The sequence below is a fragment of the Mustela erminea genome, chromosome 20, assembly GCF_009829155.1.
Source record: "Mustela erminea isolate mMusErm1 chromosome 20, mMusErm1.Pri, whole genome shotgun sequence".
In the NCBI taxonomy this organism is placed as follows: domain Eukaryota; kingdom Metazoa; phylum Chordata; class Mammalia; order Carnivora; family Mustelidae; genus Mustela; species Mustela erminea.
Window position 1 is genome coordinate 34,014,636 of NC_045633.1, and position 16,051 is coordinate 34,030,686.

Genomic DNA, 16,051 nt, shown 5'->3' on the forward strand with positions numbered 1-16,051 from the left:
TGTGCGTGTGTACATGGACGTGCACTGGACAGGGACGGGAGGCTGGGACTTTCCATGACAAATAAAGACTTAATTCCTGTGAGTCTAGTTGGAATTTTTCGTATGAATGTGAGATTTTTCTCCTTGCTTATGTCATTAAGAATTAAAAAAAACTGTGATCTATTGTGGACCATGTCCTGCCTTTTATTTCCTCGGTCCGGCCGGCACTCCCTCCCCGGCAGGCACGCGGCCCGGGGAGGGGCCCCAGGACAAGGAAGTCCACTGTGTCCCCGCTGGAGAGCCAGGGTTACCGCTTTCCTTCCTAGAGCGGTGACCAGGCAGTAGGAAGGACGGAGCTGTCACGCAGGGCTGCGGGCTGAGCCGCGCGGAGGCCCGGGCTCTAACTGCCCCCCGGAGCAGGCTCAGCTCCGCGGACCTGCGGCGTGCCCGGAGCCGAGGCCCGGCGCCGTCTCCTCTTCCTCCGCCGGGCAGCGCCGGCCGTGAGTTCGGGTACTGCTGCTTCAGCCTCGGGGACCGAGCTAGGAGGAGAGTCCCTGAGTCACTGGCAGCCTGGTCCTCCAGCGCCTTCCATGCAGCCCCCGCCACCCCACTCACCTCGACACCTCGACCCGTTCCAGAACAGCGACAAAGAAGCCACCAGTGAGCGTGGTCTCAGGGGAGGCCCGGAGGCAGTGTTCAGCCCCTGGGAAAGTGCTGAGGCCTCGGTGGGGCCAGGAGGGGAGGACGGGGGCTAGCCTGCGGGGGAGGACGGCAGGGCTGTGGGTACAGACAGCGGCCCCCTCCCCAGCCCGCCGGCGGCCCCCCGCTACCTGAAGGCCCCTGGGTTCTGCTGGAGGGCGTCCCACACCACGTCCTCGTTCTCCTCCTGGCACAGGGAGCACGTGGAGTAGACCAGGCGCTGCAGGGAGGGGAAGCTGAGCGCGTGGCGCAGTGCTCGCTGCTGGAAGCCGGCCAGGGCCTGCAGGCGCGCCTTGCTCGGGGTGCCTGCCCCGGGCTCCTCCAGCGGTCTGGCTGGCATTCCTAAGGACAGAGCGTCAGCTGCAGACGGCCTCGGTTCGCGCGGAAGTCCCTGCTGCACGGGTGAGAACGCTGGCCTGGCTCACCGGACGAGGAGAGTCCGAGCTAAACGCGAGGCCAGCGCGAACCCCAGAGCCGCAGGTCCCTCGGACACCCTCTGTCCCCACCTCACCTGAGCCGCTACAAGAAGGGTCCAGTAAGATGTACTGGACCTGACGGTAGCGCCGGTCGGAGGGGGAGACCGCCAGGAAGTCCTCCTCCGCCAGCTCGCAGCACGAGACTCCAGCCCGGGCCAGCAAGGTAGCCATGGACGCCAGCCGCGCGGCGTCCCGGTCAAAGGCAAAGATCTTCCTGGGGGACAGGGGACAGCTGCAGCGAATCATCAGGCCCCCAAGGGCCCACAGATGTGACATGCAAGAACACGTCCACTCGGGACACAGGACTGTGTCTGGTCAGCGGGACCCGAGCGGGGGCTTCCGATCTCACAGCAGCGCCCCCACGGGAAGCTGGGCGTGCCCCCCCCCCCCACCCAACGCTCCAGGTCCGCATGGGATTCTTCAGAGGAAGATGCTCTCAGCCTGCACGCCCTGCTTGGAACACAGAGTTCCCACATCCCAAGGGTGGGCTCAGACACCATCCCCTCTGGCTGGCCGGGGCACTCACCCCTGGTTCCTGAGCAGAGCCGCCAAGTGACTGGTCTTGTTGCCTGGGGCAGCGCAGGCGTCCAGGACGTGCGAGCCCGGGGGCGGGGCCAGCAGCATGGCCGGAAGGCAGCTGGCCTGGGGGGCAGAGCGAGGCGCTGGCGCACGGGGACCCCGCGCCGTCCGACCCACGCGCGCGCCCCCTTCCCGCCCACCTGCCCCACCTTGTCCTGCAGGATGAGGTGACCGGCCCGGTACAGGGGGTGGTTGTGCAGATCCGTCTGGGCTGGGAACACCAGCAGCTCTGGCAACAAGGGGTCCAGGAGAAAGCACTTCCCTTTGAGGGCCCGCAGGTCCTCGAGGCTGCCAGGGCACAAGAAACATGGAACGTTCTGAGTCCCCCCGGCCGAGCACTAGGCTGGACCTTCTACGTGTGACCTCACGCGACAGATGCCGCAGACTGCTGCGGAGAAACGCACGGCTGGTGACGGAGGCAGCAGGTAAGGGAACACGTGGGCACTCGGGTCAGCCCTGGCCCAGGGTCCCACCTCCGCCACCTTCCAGCGGGGGACACGGGGGCAGGTGCCTTCCGTCACACCCCCTCCCGCTTCTGGGAAGCGGTCACGGGGAGAACTGGGTTATTCCACGCGAGATGCGTACAGTATCCGGCACGAGTGAGGCGCTCCAGAAACGCCAGCTGGTTTTTTTGTTTTTTTGAAAGATTTTATCTGACAAATATCACAAGTACGCAGAAAGACAGGCAGAGACAGAGGCAGAAGCTGGCTCTCTGCTGAGAGCCTGATGTGGGGCTCGATCCCAGGACCCCGAGACCATGACCCAAGCCAAAAGCAGTGGCTTAACCCAAGGAGCCATCCAGGCGCCCCCGAAACGCCAGCAGTTACACACCCACCGCGGGGGGAGGGGGCCGATGGGCCAGGGGCGCCACACGCGAGGGGCGCGGGTGGAAGGCCTGCTGCCCGCCGTTGACAGAGCACAGCACGCGCCCCTTGCCAAGCGGGTCACAGAGCTAACCGGGGGCAGAGCCGAAGCCAAACCCAAGCTTCCTGCGTTCCCTGCCGCACCACCCTGGCCTCCCAGCAGCAGGCCACAGGCCAAGGGGACAGGGAGGGAGCAGAGGCACTTCCCAGAGCTGTCAAGCCCCCAGGAAGTGGGGGGTGCACAGAGCTTTCTGCGGCCAAGCACAGCTGAAGTCGGGAAGAGTGGAGACCCGGTCGGGAGGTTCTCCTGCCCGTGAAAATAGAACGGCGCGCAGGGTCCAGGAGGACAGAAAGGTACAGCGGGCAGGACGGGCGCGACGGGGGCTCGGCGGCTGGCCTCACGGCCATCTGTTCGCGGACGACAGGGTGCTGGAGGCGCAAAGCGCAGGGACGCGGGATGCGTCCACACCCGCAGACCTAATACCCGGTCCCACATCCACAAAATGAAGGACAAAGACCCTGATGCTCTCTGATGAGTCGACGTCCACTCATGACAAAACCCTGCAAAGCAGGTGTCGAGGGCACAAGCTGGGCACAGCGCAGGCCACTGGGAAAAGCCCGCGGCCACCCCACTCGGGGGTGAACCCCTGAAAGCCCTTTCTCTGGGATCGAGAACAGGACAAGGACGTCCCCTCGTGCCCCCTTCTCTCAGCAACCCAGTCAGCACGGCAGGCGAGATGGTGACGCGGCATCCAACCAAGGAGGGCGGGGGACGCGGGAAATGCCAGCCAGAAAACTGCTAGAACTTCCGAGCGGATTCGGTAAAGCAGGAGAGAAAACCCACGCACGAGAATCTGTTGTGTCTCTTACACAGACAACTCACTACCGGGCAGCCACGGAGATGACGTGGCCACCGCCGGGCACAGGGTCTGGGCAACCCAGCCCCTCCGGCACCCCAGCCCCTCCGGCACCCCGTCCCTGGGGCGTGCGTGCTGCCTGCCTTCCCTGCTCCCAGAGCCCGCCCCAGGACGCGGTCTTGACACAGTCCCAGGGCGCAGAGACCATCCAGAAGGTGGCAGACAGAACCCGTGAAGGCCTCGTATCAACTGGGAAGATTCTGGCAGGTGGGCGTGGAGATGTCTTGCTGCCGCCCCAGACATGCCCCCCAGCTAAGTGCCCTTGCTCAGGAAGCCTGTCCCCGGCCCATCCGCAGCGGCCCGCCCGTTCGGATCACTCCCAGCCACGGGGGAGCCAGCGGGAGACCATGAGCACACAGCCTGCAGGGGGTCCCCAACCGGCCGGCGATCTCTGTGTGGTGCAGGGTGGCCCCTACGTCAGATGCTTGGGGACCCTGTGTGAGTATGGTGGGGGGGCCCGAAAGCGCAGGCCGCTTTAATGGACTCACTGGAGAAACTACATGGTGGCCCTGCCGCAGAGCAAAGTGTGTGGGGGGGGAGGCTGTGCTGGCAGATGGCCACACTGCTGAGGCACCCCCCCGTCAGCGGACCCCTAACACAAGATGCAGGGGCAGCCCCGGCCAGCAGGGCAGCCCCCCAGCTCGGGAAACACTCGCGAAGAGAGGGTCTCCTCCCTCAGCTTGCGGACGCGGCTGCCACGTTCCAGCTAAAGGCTGGGGGAGCATCCCAGTGCAGCCGGGGTGGTGACAGGCCGTGGGGCAATGGCTTCTCCCTGGCTGCGCCGAAGGCGACAGAATGAGCCTCTGCCCCACACACCCTGCCCTCCAGCAGGGGCCGAGTGGCCCACTTATAGCAAGTTCAGGGACTTACATCCTCGGGTGCTGGATTATTCCGGCCCGCGGGGGGGGCTTCGCCCAATGAGGGGGGCCTTCCTGGGCACGCGGGACCCCAGGAATCTATACAGAAGTACAACAAATTCTTAGGCCGCTGGGAGTGAGACGGGCCATCGGCACCCCGTTCTCTGGAGGCCCTGAGGGGGCCACATCCCAGCAGGAAGGAGCCAGCTCCAGGCGGCCCCCAGCACGGGGACGGGCTGCGCACAGGTGTGAGTCCACCCGGGCAACACGACGTTCGGGGTGCGGGGACCGAGGCGGAGCTCAAAAGGCCACCCCCACCCGACCGGGAAGGGTCTGGAGAAAGTAACCCGGAGGCCCGCGGACTGGACCTCCTTGCTGTGGCCCCGCAGCGTCAGCCTGTGGAAAGCCTTAAAACCTGAGCGACGACGCCCATCAAGAAAGTCCCTTGACTCTGCCAACTGGCCACCCTCCGCCTGCCTGAGGACATGGGGGTCTCCCTCCCCAGAACTAGGGAACACCCCGGGTCCGGCCGCCTACCGGCTCGACTGCGTCCGGGTGAATCCCACCTGGAGGCTGATCAGACTCCGCGGGCACACGAGACCGCCCCTCCTCCCCGAGGACCAGAGACGATACTGCAGGCACAGGGACAGAGGAGAAACCCTCCATGGGTGACACTGAGCGGGCACCGCACGCCCTGCCCCGGCGCTTCCCACAGCCCACGAGAGCCCACGGACGCGTGTCCCAGCTCCTGGGGGTGACAGCAGAGCACCCAGAACCGAACAAGGCAGTGGCCCCCCTGCACACGGCTGTGCCCAACACCGCCACCGTCTCAGACACCAAGGCCACAGTCCGGGGAGGGTGCCGTGCCGTGCCGTTCTCAGCACGTGCCTCCACGGTGTCCCCTTGGCCACTAAGCACAAGGCCGGTTGCCTTCACATAGGAGGGGCAGCGGGGGATCTTCTGAGCGCTGCCCCCAGGCTACCCCCATGGCCCAGCATAGGTCACGGGAAGGCAGCAGGGGCCCTGTCGCTGTCACCCTTCCCACACCAGGAGGACGGGCCATTGCACGCACACCCTAGTAATCGCGTGGAAGCGTGCGTGTCGCATGCCGTCCCGCAGGCTTTGCTGCGCATCCATGAGAGGGAGGCTGGACAGTGACCCCCAGAAAATTCAAGGCCCAGACACTGCCCTGGGGGTGGGCGTCATTTCATCCGCTAAGACACACCCCGTCCCAGACGCTGTGACCGACGGGCGAGGTGCACTTCACCTAGCCCCCAAGAGCGAGGAGCAGGTGTGCGAGCCTGGAGAAAGCTCTGCAGGACTCCGCGTCCCCACCTGGCGCAGCGCCTCTGTCCCTGAGTCCAGCAGGGGTCACGGAGCCGCCTGAGAAGGCAAATCACTAGGGAAAGGGACAAAAGCTCCAACGGCGCGAGCCGGGCAGCTGCTGAGGCTGCGCACTGTGGCAGCGACGACCGAAGGGGAGAGCGCCCCTAGGACTCTGCTTCCCAGCTCTGGAAGGAAAAAGACACCAGGTGTCCCTGCCAGAGAGCAAGAGCTTCCAGTCGTGTGCGCCACACCCCCCAGGGACAGCCCCTGCGGAAGCAGCACCACAGCGGCCACGGCCGCAGCCAGAACGTTCTGGCCGGTGATCGCTCCCCAGCCCCGGCCCTCAGCCCCCCACGCGCACTGCGGGCGACCCTAAGGAGACCCCCTGTGGCGCGGACGGTGGAAAAGCGGAGGGGTGGATCGCAAATGAGCCCTTGCGGGGTCAGGATATATGAAAAGACAGGCAGGTTCACCAGGTTCCACGTCGGGACTCCCACAACAGCACAACCCCGCCCGGCGGGCCAGAAGCTGACGACAGTCTGGCTCCTGGGCCAGCCCTAACGACCTCCGGGCAGCAGTAACTCGGCACACGGATGCGGGCCCGCCGCTGCGCCCCGATGGGAGGGCACCTACCAAGGAAGCCAGAAGGCCCTGGAGGTAGAGGGACCGGTTAGCTCAGTAACGCGGCCCAGCTGTTGTGAGTCCTGCCCAAGGCAGCTGGCAAGGCCACCAGACCGGCCCCTCCCTCCCCAGCGAGCACTCGAGCCACCCTCCCTGTAGGTGGTCACCGCCTCGGCCCCACCTGAAAAGAGCCTGGGTAAGTGTACTAGACCGTGACTGGGGGTCACGCCGCAACAGTCCCGATGTGCAAGTGCACAGGACACGACGCGAATGCAGGACCCATCACCCCTCCGACCCGCAAGCAGCCAGCCCGGCAGACAGGAGACAGGATGCAGAGAGCGGATGCGGTTACTCGGGTCCAAACTCCTTGGCTAGTGGGACGGAGCGCTGTCGCAGGCTCTAACACACTCAAACGAATCGGGGCCTGCCGCTCTGTGGGCCAGACTGGGGACCCCCGCCCGGGCAACTCCATGCAGGGAAGAGCCGCCACCCTCTCCCCGCGGGCCACATGCTGCTGCTGAGAACGCCAGGCTCCCCTGCGCTGGGAAATGCGCGCTGGGATGGCCCCGGGAACGGGCATGGGACCTCCCACCCCTGGGCCGGGGGAGCGGCCGCACCTCCTGCGGGATCCAGCCGCCCCTGCAGAAACCGCTCCACCGGGAGCGGCACGTGCGCTCCGGAAGCGGGCAGAAGGTGGGGGTCCCGGTCTGGCATGTTCTGCTCCCCGCTCCTCACGCCCGGCAGTGCTGCCTCCCCCCGCCCCCCCGCCAAGGAGAAAGGAAAGCTGCCAGCATCCTCTCCTCCAGGCTGGAGAGCAGTGGTCGTCTGTCTCCCGATGACACCATCACTTGGCACCTCTGTTCCCTGCACGGGACGGAGAACACGAAAGCACACACGGGAGCCGCCGCTACACTCCCCCGGCGCCGCCAGGGGCCCGCCCTTCCGAACACTGAACGGTCTTCGGTAAGGAAAGCCGACCTCCCCAGCAGGATGCACTTGGACGTGATTACGGCTTCACAAGGAGGCACCTGTGTGTTCCCGACGAGTGTGCTCACAGGCCATTTATTAACTCACACAAGGACTCCAGTCAACGGCCTGAGCGATGGCGCCTCCAGCCTAGGGGATGTTAATAAATCAACGGTTTGGATCTGGGGGTGCTTAGCGGTGTTACCACTGATCTGGGGAATTTCGCGGGGCGGGGGGGAGTTAGTTTGTTTTAAGAATTTATTTATCTGGGGCACCTGGGTGGCTCAGTGGGTTAAGCCGCTGCCTTCGGCTCAGGTCATGACCTCAGGGTCCTGGAATCGAGCCCCACATCAGGGTCTCTGCTTGGCAGGGCGCCTGCTTCCCCCTCTCCCTCTGCCTGCCTCTCTGCCTGCTTGTGATCTCTCTGTGTCAAATAAACAAATCTTTAAAAAACAGAAAAAGAATGAATTTATCTGAGAGCACATGTGCTAGGGGGAGGGCAGAGGCAGAGGGAGAAGCAGGCTCCCCACTGAGCAGGAAGCCTGATGCGGGGCTCCGGAGCTGAAGGCAGACGCTTAATGAGCCACCCAGGTGCCCCTGGGAAATTGTGGTCTTAATCTGTTTTCTCCTGCATGTGTCCCAGCAAGAACCGGGACCCACCCCTAATGCCGCCGTCCGCCTCCGTGCTAGTGAACCCCCTGCCGAGCACTCAGGACACGTGGCAGAAAACAGGGTCGTCTGGGATTTTAGAGCTGGTCACAAGGGTTAGAGTGTTGGGGAGGTCACTGAGAGCACGGGCCCGCCGGCTGACCCGCCAGCCAGACCCCGGCAAACGGAGGCGGCTCCTCACCCCTTTCCCTGACTTCGGAACGAGCACCCCACTTGCCTTCCCCACCACAGGCCGCCCCAACGACAAAGCCTTGAGACGGAGACGTGGTGCTGAGATCACAGGGACCGCGTACAGGCATAACTCACTTCACCGCATGTTGCTCTACTGACAACGCTTCGCAGATAGTGAGGTTTTGTTGGGGGTTTGTTTTGTTTTACAAACCGAAGGCCCCATTTTCCCAGCACTATCTGCTCCCTTCTTGTCTCTGGGTCGCATTCTGATAATCCTCACAATATTCCAAACTTTTTCATGAATACAGAGTTTGTTATGGTAACCTCTGATCAGTGATTATGACTCACCAAAAGTTCAGGTGATGTTTAGCATTTTTTAGTAATAAAATACATAAATGTCTTTTCAGACATAACGCTCCTGTACACTTCGTAGGCTACACTATACAATAAACCTGTCTTTCATGGCCACGGGGAAACCAACAAATTCATCCGACTTGCTTCACTGCAGCATTCTGGAACCGAACCCACACTACCCTCCGACATGGGCCTCCACGTGACTGAACCCAGTTAAGGCCTATCTAGGAACTATTTTTAAGATTCTGGTGGGGCCGGGGGGGCAGGGATCTACTCGTCTTCTGGCTTCCCAAGGCAAGCCTTGTATGAAGCTCCCTTATTACTAAACCTGCCCCATGTCCGTCCGGACCAGTCCGCCTCTTTCTTTGTCCCTTCTCTGGCCCGGCCCCGTGCGCATGGCGCCTGGTTTCAGATTATACCTGGGGCTCCCAGGGAGTTTGCAAACCAATGTTATCAGAAAAAAGAAATTAAGAAAACAATCTCATTTACACTCGTATCCAAAAAAAACCCAAAAAACTAGAAATAAATTCAACCAAGGAGATCAGAGACAGGTACTCTGAAAACTGTAAGATACCAGGAAAGAAACTGAAAATGACACAAACGAGAAGCTGCTCCACACTCACGGAGCGGAAGAATGTCGCTGAAGGTCCACACTACCCGAAGCAGTCTACAGAGCCACGGTGACCTCTAACAAACTCCAATGGCCATTTTACAAGTACAGAACAATCCTAAGATTTGTATGGAACGGAACAGCCAGACCCATCCTGAGAAAGCACAAAGCTAGAGACCTCACACTGATTTCAAACGGCATTACAAAGCTGCAGATAACAACACAGAATTGGTCCCGGCATAAAAACACACACGCAGATCAACGCAACAGAAGAGAGAGCCCAGCAATAAGCCCATAGTTGTATGGCCGATTAGTTTGTGGCAAAGGAGCCACGAACATACAACAGGGAACAAACAGTCTCTTCTATAACGGGGTCGGGAAAATGGAGGTCACGAGCAAAAGAATGACACTGGACAAAGACGGATGGCCAACAGGTACACGAGAAGGTGACCATCACGAGTCATGAGGGAAACAAGCATCAAAACCATAACGAGATGTCACCTCCTACCTGTCAGAATGGCTACTACCCAAAAAATAAGAAAGCTGTCGGTGAGGATGTGGGAAGCAGGGAAGCCCCCTGCACCGCTGGGGGTGACGAGAACTGGTGCAGCCACTGTGTGGGAAACAGCACAGAGGCTCAGCACAGGATCAGAGCTGGAGCCTACCGTATGATCCAGCAATCCCATTTCTAGGTGTTTTTCCAAGAAAAAGGAAAACACTAATTCAGAAAGATACCCGGCCCCTGTTTGCTACAGATATATAACCGCCAAGACCTGGAAAACCCTAAATGTCAACGGTTAGATGAATAAAGAAAACATGTAACTACGTGCACGTATGTGTATGTGTGCACACACGTGTACACGCACACAGGAATATTTTTCAGACAGAAAATATAAAATCCTGCCGTCTGCGACCACATGGATGGGCCCTGAGGATTTTAGCTAAGTGAAATATATCAAAGACAAACACTTGTCTTGTATGTGGAATCTCTTTAAAACACGAACTCATAAATACAGAGGACGGCTTTGTGACTGCGGGGGCGGGGGGGCTTGCAAAAGGGGTAAAGTTTGTCAAAAGCACAAATTTCCAGCTATAAGATACGTAAGTCCCAGGGCTCTAATGTACGGCACGGTGGGTGACGCTAAGAGCTACTGTACTGCATACCTGAAAGATGCTAAGAGATCTTAAAAGTTCTCATCACAAGAGGGGGCACCTGGGTGGCTCAGTCAGGGACGTGTCTTCTGACTCTTGATGTGGGCTCAGGTCATCTCAGGGGCCTGAGACGGAGCCGAGCCCTGCTTCAGCACACCGGGTACGAAGCCTCCTCGTGCCTAGGAGTCTCGCTCTCCCTCTCCGACTCCTCTTTTTTCTCATCACAAGGGAAAAAAACTTTCTGTATTATACGTGGTGACGAATGTTAACTAGGTAGTAATTATCTTGCAGTATAAGTCAACAATGTGTGTTTAAGCACATTGCTTTGGAAGGATTCCTCTTAAGTCGTGAATTCTGAATAAACAGGATTTTAAGTTAAGGGCTGGAGAAAGCCAGGCCTCGGCAGGAGAGAGAAACTGCTGGAAAAGTAGGAGAAAACCGGAGCGCCGTCACCACCTCCCCTCCTCTCTCTTCCCCTGGATCCCCGTTTCCCAGAGCCCCCAGCAGCCAGGCAGGGTTCTCAGCTCACCTGGAAGCCCGACCCTGGTAGGAGAAACCTTGTCTCTTGAAATAATCTACTGCATCTTCAGGGCTGGTCTTGAGGGTGTTCACGCGCACGAACCGAGGCACCTGCGAGGCTAGGACGCGATGGGCGGTGAGGGGGCAGGACCAGGCCCTCTCCTCTGGGGGCCTGGGCGCTGCCCTCCTGCCCACACGCCCTCCAGCTCACCCGTGCCAGGCCTGGATCCCACTTGCAACAGGTCCTCGTTGCGGCTCACCCGGCGCTGAACCTTGAGCCGCGCCAACTCCGCCTTCAGCCTGGCCTGGTGCCGCTCCAGCAAGGGTCTCCAGCGGCCCCCGCCCCCTCTGAAGCCCTTCCCCAGCAGCAGCTCGTACACGAGCACCTGGGGGTGGGGAAGGAACGAGGGACCGGCCTAAGAGTGCGCGTCTCGGGACGTCACAGCGCGGAGCGACCACTTGCCAGGCAGCGCCGGGTCCGGGCGAGGTGTTCTGCCCAAGGCCACAGGCCAGGTGCGCGGCAGCCCGGGGAGCCCAGCCCGTGTCTCGCTTCCCGGTCCCAAACCCTCTCCCCGGGGCTGCTCACCGGCCCCGCTCCGCATCCGACCCTCCTCCTCGTCGTCACCACCACCCTTGTGTTTTAGCCAGAGTCCCCGCCGCGGCTACTTAGCATTTCCCGTCTTTGCCCTCCACGCTGGGCTCGGAGGTCCAGGACGGTCACCCCGCCTCAGCGACCGGCGGCTGGAGACGCTCGCGCGCGTCTGACAGAGGAGCCTCCTGAAGTCGCGCGGACACCGGGTCCGGGAGGCTCGCAGCCCAGCCCCGCCCCCCCGCCCCCGGCCCCCGGCCCCGCTACCTTGGCCAGGTGCGGCCGCAGCTTCTTCTCGGCGCGGAGGAGGCCGGCGCCGGCGATCACGGCGTCCAGCACGGCGGAGTAGCGCTGCGTCTCGCACACCAGCGCGTACAGCTGCTTGACGTTCTGCGCGCGGCCGAGAGGACACCGGCTGAGGCAGGGGGCCCCCCCTTCTCGCCCCCCGCGCCGGGCCCGAACCCCCGAACCCCGCTACCTGGAAGCTGCTGGCGTACACCAGCCCCTTGATGGAGCCCCGTCGGCCCTCCACGGCCGCCAGCACCGTCGCCGCCGTCGCGTACAGCGCCATGCTGCGCTCCCACGCGCCTTTACGGCTGTGTCGCGAGGCACTCTCGCCTTGGCACCGCCCCGCCCGCCTGCACTTCCGGGTCAAAGGGCGCGGACTCTCGACCCGGAAACCCTCGTGCCCTTTCAGGACTCCCGAGCCCCGCGTGAAGTGAAGCTATGGGAGAGCGGTTTCCCGCTCCTCTTCGCACCGCTTCTGTTTCCGATCTTTTCCAGTCTGACAGGCGCTTCCCTGCTGTTTTGTTACAGAGGTTGATATTGTGCTTATTGATCCTTTGTGTTCTGTTACGTTAGTGTCTCTTGGTCACTCCCTCCATCTCTGTCCTCTGTTTATTAACAATATATACCTCCTATTAGGTATACTTTTTACAGTTTACTGTTGTTTTAAAACACTTTTTAAGCTTTTTTAAAGATTTTATTTATTTGGCAGAGAGAGATCACAAGTAGGCAGAGAGAGGGGGAAGCAGGCTCCCCGCTGAGCAGAGAGCCCGATGCGGGGCTCGATCCCAGGACCCTGAGATCATGACCTGAGCAGAAGGCAGAGGCTTTAACCCACTGAGCCACCCAGACGCTCCTACTGTTGTTTTTTAATGTTTATAGTTTGGGGCCGGTTTTCATATTTTTTAAAAATGTGGTTTCTGCCTTTGATGTCATACTTGGAACCGCTTCTTCACACCTTTACAATATAGCAATCACTATGGCTTCATTTTTTTTCCACACTTAAATCTTTAACCATTTAGAATTCAGTTTGGCACATGATGTGAGGAAGAGCACTTTGTTTCCAAATGGTGGGCTTTTTGTGCATTGTAATAATTCCTTTATAGTAATTTCCCCAGCGGATCTCTGGGAGGACAGGGATTTTGTAGGATTTGCTTCTGTCCCCCAGCACTCATGGGATTACTGGTACACATTAATTTGATTGAATCAATCCAATACATGAGATTCTCAAGCATTCAAGTGGACAGGCCTCCGTGGACCAGAATACACCTGCCTGTGCATTCTCTGTAGCACCAACAGCACCTCAGCATTTTGCAAGGAGGTTGACTCTAGTCTACATCCAAATTGTTGTTTAAACGCTTCACCCAGTCCTGTAGCTCTAGGTGGATTAATAGTGATCTTTGAGTGGAAACCCCACTCCCAACTGAGTAACATCTATTTTGTTTTCTTCATAGCACCTGTTCCAGCTGCAGTCATGATTTATTCTCTAGCTGGCTCCACGAGGGCAAATCCTTTTTGACCCTCACCTATCTGTACCTCCCAAACCAGTGTTCTCGCAGTAAGGACCTAGCATCTGCTGCGTGACGGAAGGAGGGAATGAGCGGTGTACAAACTGGCGTGGACAGCCAGTAGCTGTTCACGTAATCCACCCTAAAACAATCCCAATCCCCACTCCTTCAGGTGAATGGTTAACAGGTGCATCGATATTAATAAAGTCCATAGAGGATTCAGATTTTCTTGGCTTTTACCTAATGACTATTTTCTGTTCTTCAGTACCATCTAAGACGCCACGTTAAATTCAGGTGTCATATCTCCTTGGCTGTGACGATTTCTCAGACTTTCCTGGTTTTTGATGACCTTGATGGTTTTGAGAAATCCTGGTCAGTGTTTTGTAGAATGTCTCTTCATTGGGATTTGTCTGATTTTTTTTTCTCGTGACCAGACTGGTTTAATGAGTATTTGGAAGACTACAGGTAATGTACCATCCTCATCAGATCACATCAAGGGCATATAGTATGAGCGTGACCTTGACTGTTGATGCTTACCTTGATCACCTGGCTAAAGTAGTTCTTCATCTTTCTCCACTGTAAACTAGTCTTTATCCCTCTGTTCCCTCTAGGAAGGAGTCACTATGTATAGTCCGCCCTTTAAAGAGTAGGGATTAACACTCTCCCTTTCTGAGGGCAAAGTAGGTACATAAATTATTTGGAATTCTGCAGAATTCTCTCTTCTTCCAGCTTTATTTAATTAGCCACTTACCATTATGGACTCATGAATATTTACTTCATATCTTGAGTTGTAATTCAGTACAGGAATCCCCTGCTTTATTTCTTTATTTTTAAGATTTTATTTATTTGACAGACAGAGATCACAGGTAGGCAGAGAGGCAGGCAGAGAGGCAGGCAGAGAGAGGAAGGGAAGCAGGCTCCCCGCTGAGCAGAGAGCCCGAAGCGGGGCTCGATCCTAGGACCCTGAGATCATGACCTGAGCCGAAGGCAGAGGCTTTAACCCACTGAGCCACCCAGGCGCCCCTCCCCTGCTCTTTTTAAAGTATGTTCCACACCCAGCATGGAGCCCCGTGTGGGGCTGATTTCACCTCTCTGAGATCAAGGCCTGAGCTGAGATCAAGAGTTTGATGCTCAACTGACTGAGCCACCCAGACGCCCCATCCCCCACCTTTATTTATTTATTTATTTGAGAGAGAGACAGTGAGAGAGAACATTGGCTAGGAGAAGGTCAGAGAGAGAAGCAGACTCCCCGTGGAGCAGGGAGCCCGATGCCGGACTCGATCCCTTGACTCTGGGATCATGACCTGAGGTGAAGGCAGTCGTCCAACCAACTGAGCCACCCAGGCGTCCCCATCCCCCACCTTTTGAAAATTTGCATTAACACCACTTCATTTTACGAAAAACCTACAGTAGTACCTGTTTTCGCTAACTGAAAGAAAGCCTAAGAGAATTCTCACTTTATTGAAAAAGAGGAAAAGTAAAAATAGTACTGTCTTGCCACAAGCCCCCGTAGACGCAGCGCGCACCCTGTGCCAGGGCAGAGGGGCTGCCCAGCCCTCCGCCCTCCGCCTCTCAGCATCGGCCTCTATAGCTCTCAACTGTGCTTTACCTTGATCAACCGTGTGCGTCCACTTGCAAGATGTAGCCGAAGGTAAGAGAAGCTTAAAAGCAGTTAATTTGGGGTGTCTGGGAATGTTAAATATTTCCACATAAAGTAATGGTCATCGCTGCTTCTCATTACTCCGCTTCAGCGAACGACAACTCAAAGCATGAAGTAAATTGCACAGAAACTCTCTACCTACTGACAGTGGGGAAACACATACTATTTTATTCTGTCGCTCAACTTTTTCCCATTTTGGCACTGGGAGTGCTTTCAGTTGGCTCCCTGTGTCCCTTTGAAAGGCCTCTCTTATTGTAGGGTTTTCACACCCTTGTTTGTGAGTGCTTCCGGGCACTGCCAGCAGCTCCCTGCTCAGCGTGTTTCCTGTCCCAATCCCAGAACCAGCCATTTACCCAAGGAGCCCTGGTTCCTCTCCATCGGTGAATGGCTCTTAGAAGCCAAGATGTGGACGCTAGGTGACCTGTGCCTTTTAATGTCTAATACGTGACCACTAAGAAAACTTCAACCTGCATACGTGGCTCCTGTGTATTTCTGTAGGACAACCGTTTTAGCCTCCTCTACCCTACAAATGCCTTCTCTTAATCCCCCCTTCTCTCAAACTACTGACTCTGCTTTGTCCCCTTCCCCATCCAGCGGCTTTAAACAAAAATCAGCAGTGACCGCCTTCCCTTCTTCCTCACGTGCTACGTAACTCCCTGCAGTCTGTCTCCTACACTAGTCCACAGACACCGCTTCCTCCAAAGCCACCAAGAAGCTCCAAATACTCCTCAGGCCTCGCCTGCTGAGGCTGGGGCGTCGCGGCACCGCAGGGCACAGCTCCTCTGCTGCGGACTCCGCCACCCCCGCCGCCGGCACACCCTCCCGGTTCTCCCATCACCTCTCCGTTCCGTTGGCAGCCCTGCTCTAAGCTGCTTCGGCTCTGCTGTCCCATCTCCGGCCTCCTTCCCACCGGCTAGTTTTCCCCCCCGAGCAGGCTCTCGCGCTCCCACGCTGTCAGGACTACAGAATAGGTCATATGCTCTAGAGCAGCACCCACGGCCCTCCCCGGCCCGGCTCCGGCTGCAGCATCCCTCCCTGGACTGGACGCCCCAAAGCTCTTCTCTGCTCGATGTCCGCTTCTCTCAGCTCACATGCCAGTCCTCAGAACGAAGGGACTGCTCTCTCGTCTGCCTCCTCCACACTGAATGGACCTCTTGGTTCCAAGCACAAGCACGGACCTCTGGGCAGCGAAACGCATGGCGGGAGTTACTGAGTGAGCGCACAGGTACACCACGGTGTCTGCTGGCATCC

The 16,051-nt window shown here is 58.5% G+C and overlaps 1 protein-coding gene and 1 long non-coding RNA gene across 3 annotated transcripts; one reads left to right on the forward strand and one right to left on the reverse strand.

Moving 5' to 3' along the window:
- Positions 1–158: 158 nt before the first annotated feature.
- Positions 159–11,988, reverse strand: NSUN5 (NOP2/Sun RNA methyltransferase 5). 2 transcript variants are annotated; one of them, XM_032327019.1, is made up of 10 exons: positions 11,826–11,985; positions 11,615–11,737; positions 10,970–11,144; positions 10,769–10,877; positions 1,883–2,021; positions 1,681–1,796; positions 1,190–1,368; positions 810–1,020; positions 595–735; positions 159–518 (listed from the first exon to the last, which is right to left on the reverse strand). In XM_032327019.1, exons 1-10 carry the CDS (start codon positions 11,916–11,918, stop codon positions 380–382), a joined length of 1,425 nt encoding a protein of 474 aa, XP_032182910.1. In that variant the 5' UTR covers positions 11,919–11,985; the 3' UTR covers positions 159–379. The 2 variants fall into 2 exon arrangements, with proteins under 2 accessions (XP_032182910.1, XP_032182909.1); XM_032327018.1 differs by having other exon boundaries at positions 810–1,072; positions 1,681–2,021; positions 11,826–11,988.
- Positions 11,989–12,009: 21 nt separating this feature from the next.
- On the forward strand, positions 12,010–13,367 carry LOC116580605. Its single transcript, XR_004281727.1, has 2 exons — positions 12,010–12,165; positions 13,087–13,367. It is a non-coding gene; the product is annotated as an uncharacterized LOC116580605 (long non-coding RNA).
- The last annotated feature ends 2,684 nt before the right edge of the window (positions 13,368–16,051 follow it).